The following is a 3,089-nucleotide window of genomic DNA, read 5'->3' as shown; positions in this document are numbered from 1 at the left end:
GAGAGCAATCATTTTAGGGCCATCAATCACTGATAACACTAAACTGATGAGCAGTAAAAGCTTTTAAAGCGTCGCCTATGGCCAATTTTGGGGATTATCGTTTTTGAGGTTTCGCGTGCGCACGCAATTTTAAGGCTTGACATGTTCGGTGTCTTTTTACCCGACGTGACCCCGTCTTTTATATTTTACCAAAGAATTGGGTAATAATAAATGTTTTATCATTTAATATAGGGGAAAGTTTGTTTTGGTAAAATTTCGGTAATTTTTCCTTAATATAGTAAAAAATAAAAACCCCCAGTGGTGAATACCACCAAAAGAAAGCTCTATCTGTCCCCAAAAAAGGGTATACAATTAATTTCAGTACAGCGTTGCATGACGGAATAAATGTCAAAGTACCGCAGCGCTGAATACTGAAAAATGGCCTGGATGGGAAGGGGGTTTAACACCGCGGATGTCAACTGGTTAAGATTAACTCCTCACTGAACCCAAGAACCCCACAATCTACAGTAGTTAAACTTACAGGACGACTTTGTTCTGCGGATCACCGCTGCCCCCACTCAAACTGAGCTTCTTTGCTGCATCGCAGCTACACTGAACTAAATATAGTCTACTCCTGATCATATAAACATCGTGAAGGGGGAGGTGTGGAGAGCAGCTAGAAAGATCACAGTTACAGTACCTATGATAAAGAAAAGTTGCTAGCCCCCAAAACCGCATTCCAAAATTCAAATGCACAACTTTAAATATGCAAAACAAAAAGTAAACACTGTACACTTACTAAATATTTTAAAAAAATCAAATAAAAAGATCTTACTCACCATATGCGTTATACTCTGTGGGACTAGCACTAGGAAAAAAGCCAGGAGCGCCAGGTTGCACTGGGTACTGCTGTGTGGGCATTACATAAGGACGACCCTGCAAAAAAAACAAAAAACATGCAATATATTTTAAGCGGTGAACAAACAAAATCTAGCCAACAAGGTTTATTTGGTGTTGCCGACGCTTACCTGTCCGCTTTGTATATAGTAACCTTGTGAAGGATAAGATAACTGTGAGGGAATCATCATCACTTGAGAACCAGCGGGATACACATGAGTAGGAGGCACTGCTCGAGCTGAAGAACCACTCTGGACTCTGGCGGCGTTGCTAGGAGGTTGGGCCCTGCTCTGATAGTAATGCTAAAGCGGGAGGACAAATGGTATCAATTCAATCCAAAACTTTACAACTTAGCTGAGACAAAGTTACTGTTTTGATTACAAAGTCATTTTAGGGACTGTAATTGTAAGTATATTAATAAATGAACAATTGTAACTGAGGACCATTCCTTTCTCTCCCACATAGACAGCCCAACTAGTATGAAGCCAAAATCAGGGGGAACATATTTTAGCAATATTTTTTTTTTTTGGGGGGGTTAAATTACCTAAGCAAACAACGCATATATCTGTGAAAAACACACATACCATATATACAGTACATCTCCCGCTGACCCTCTTTTTTGTGCTGTAAGTAAACACATGTCTATTCGATTTGAGCATGTTATTTTCTATTTCTTGTTGGCACCAACAGATGAGACTATTAAGTACTAAAGTTCAGAAGGCACAAGAAGAGAAGTCACAGTTGTTGGTCATAGCAAAAGGCAAGGCATCACCAAGCTAGAACAAACTATGAACAGCTCATATGCCCACCAACACAGTCTGGCAAGGATTCATACCAAGTAATGAGGATTCACATTCCACTAATCGCGCTTTGGAAAACGGAAATTGGATTGGTTTCTATTTCTTACTTAAGTTTTTTATACACTTTGAGAACCCGTGAAGAGCTTTAATCATCTAAAACACCTTGCTGGCACCTTGAACAACCCACTGCCATGGAAAGAGAAAAGGAATGGCCCTAGGCACAGTAAAACAACTACATTTCTATCACCATTAGGGATTTCTGTGTAGGCTAAGTTTTTTTATTTGGAAAGATTGTTTCTTACAGGAAACATGCCATTGGAGAAACATGAGCTGCCACTGCTTAACTCTTTCTGAAAATGTTGGCTGCCTGGTTCTCATCTAAAGCGCTGGGTCACTAAACCAATGCAGATCAGAGAGTATCATTTGCTGGATGACTCAGGCTACAGACAGCCAATCATCTAGTAAGATGTCAGTAATGGCACTCCACACGCATCTTTCATGACAGGTTTACTTTAACCAGTGTGGACTGAATTGCCATACTACATAGCAATACACATTGCTCAGCTCTGACCAGCAAAATGTAAAGTAAAACAATGTGAAGGGTTACCTGTATTGATCTGAATCCTGCCTGTTAGAAGCAGCAGAAACAAGAAGTAGAGAGTGGAAGAAGACAAATGTGAAAAATTACACAGGAGGGGGGATTATCAAGAGACGAATAAATGAGCAAGAAAGATGCCATGTTAATAGAACATATCCCACCAGAACATAGAATTCTCAGCTAACACAGATCAGAAGGGGGGCCAGAATCATGTACACATTGCAAGGCCAACAGGTAGAAGTATCATCAAAAGCAGGGCTTAATATTTCAGGTCCTGACCTACTAGCCAGGCCTTCAAAGTTACTCGCCACCAGTTGCCCTGCATAACACAAAACGCACACAGGGCACAACACGCACACAGCTCAACACACATACAGCCACAGCACAACGCACAGGGCATTACACATACAGCCACAGCACGTGGTAGTAAAATATTTACTATCAATAGTTTCTGAATGGGGAGGAGCCTCTTTACTGAGTGATTCTCCCCATTGAGGAAATCTTGAATAAACAGGCTGTGATGTAAAGCACAGCCTGTTCATAACTGGGGACACATAGTACTATGTGTCCCCAGTTATTTACAAACCCTGGAGTGATCAGACGATCGCTCAAGTGTTTGTCCTCACACGGAGTATTGGCAAATATCAACGATATTTACCGATCTCCCGCTCTGCCACGCACAGAGCCGTTGTCATCCTGAAACTGACAGGATGACAGCGGCTCCGGTGGTATACTCACCGCTCGGTCATCCTGACAGCTGGGGGCGCGGCTTCTCTCCCCCTCACCGCTCGGCCATCCTGACAGCAGGCAGCGCT

The 3,089-nt window shown here is 42.1% G+C and overlaps 1 protein-coding gene across 1 annotated transcript in view; it reads right to left on the bottom strand.

Annotated features, from left to right (window-relative positions):
• The window catches only part of EIF4G1 (eukaryotic translation initiation factor 4 gamma 1), a 68,361-nt gene that overhangs the window by 29,800 nt on the left and 35,472 nt on the right, over positions 1–3,089 (bottom strand). The window contains exons 5-7 of the mRNA XM_018575032.1: positions 2,284–2,304; positions 1,008–1,178; positions 819–915 (exon numbers count right to left, since the gene is read on the bottom strand). Of these exons, the coding sequence (XP_018430534.1) occupies positions 819–915; positions 1,008–1,178; positions 2,284–2,304 (289 nt within the window). The remainder of the gene's footprint in view (positions 1–818; positions 916–1,007; positions 1,179–2,283; positions 2,305–3,089) is intronic.

Source organism: Nanorana parkeri, unplaced genomic scaffold (assembly GCF_000935625.1).
Source record: "Nanorana parkeri isolate BGI_ZX_2015 unplaced genomic scaffold, ASM93562v1 scaffold51, whole genome shotgun sequence".
In the NCBI taxonomy this organism is placed as follows: domain Eukaryota; kingdom Metazoa; phylum Chordata; class Amphibia; order Anura; family Dicroglossidae; genus Nanorana; species Nanorana parkeri.
This window is presented reverse-complemented; position numbering and strand designations above follow the sequence as displayed.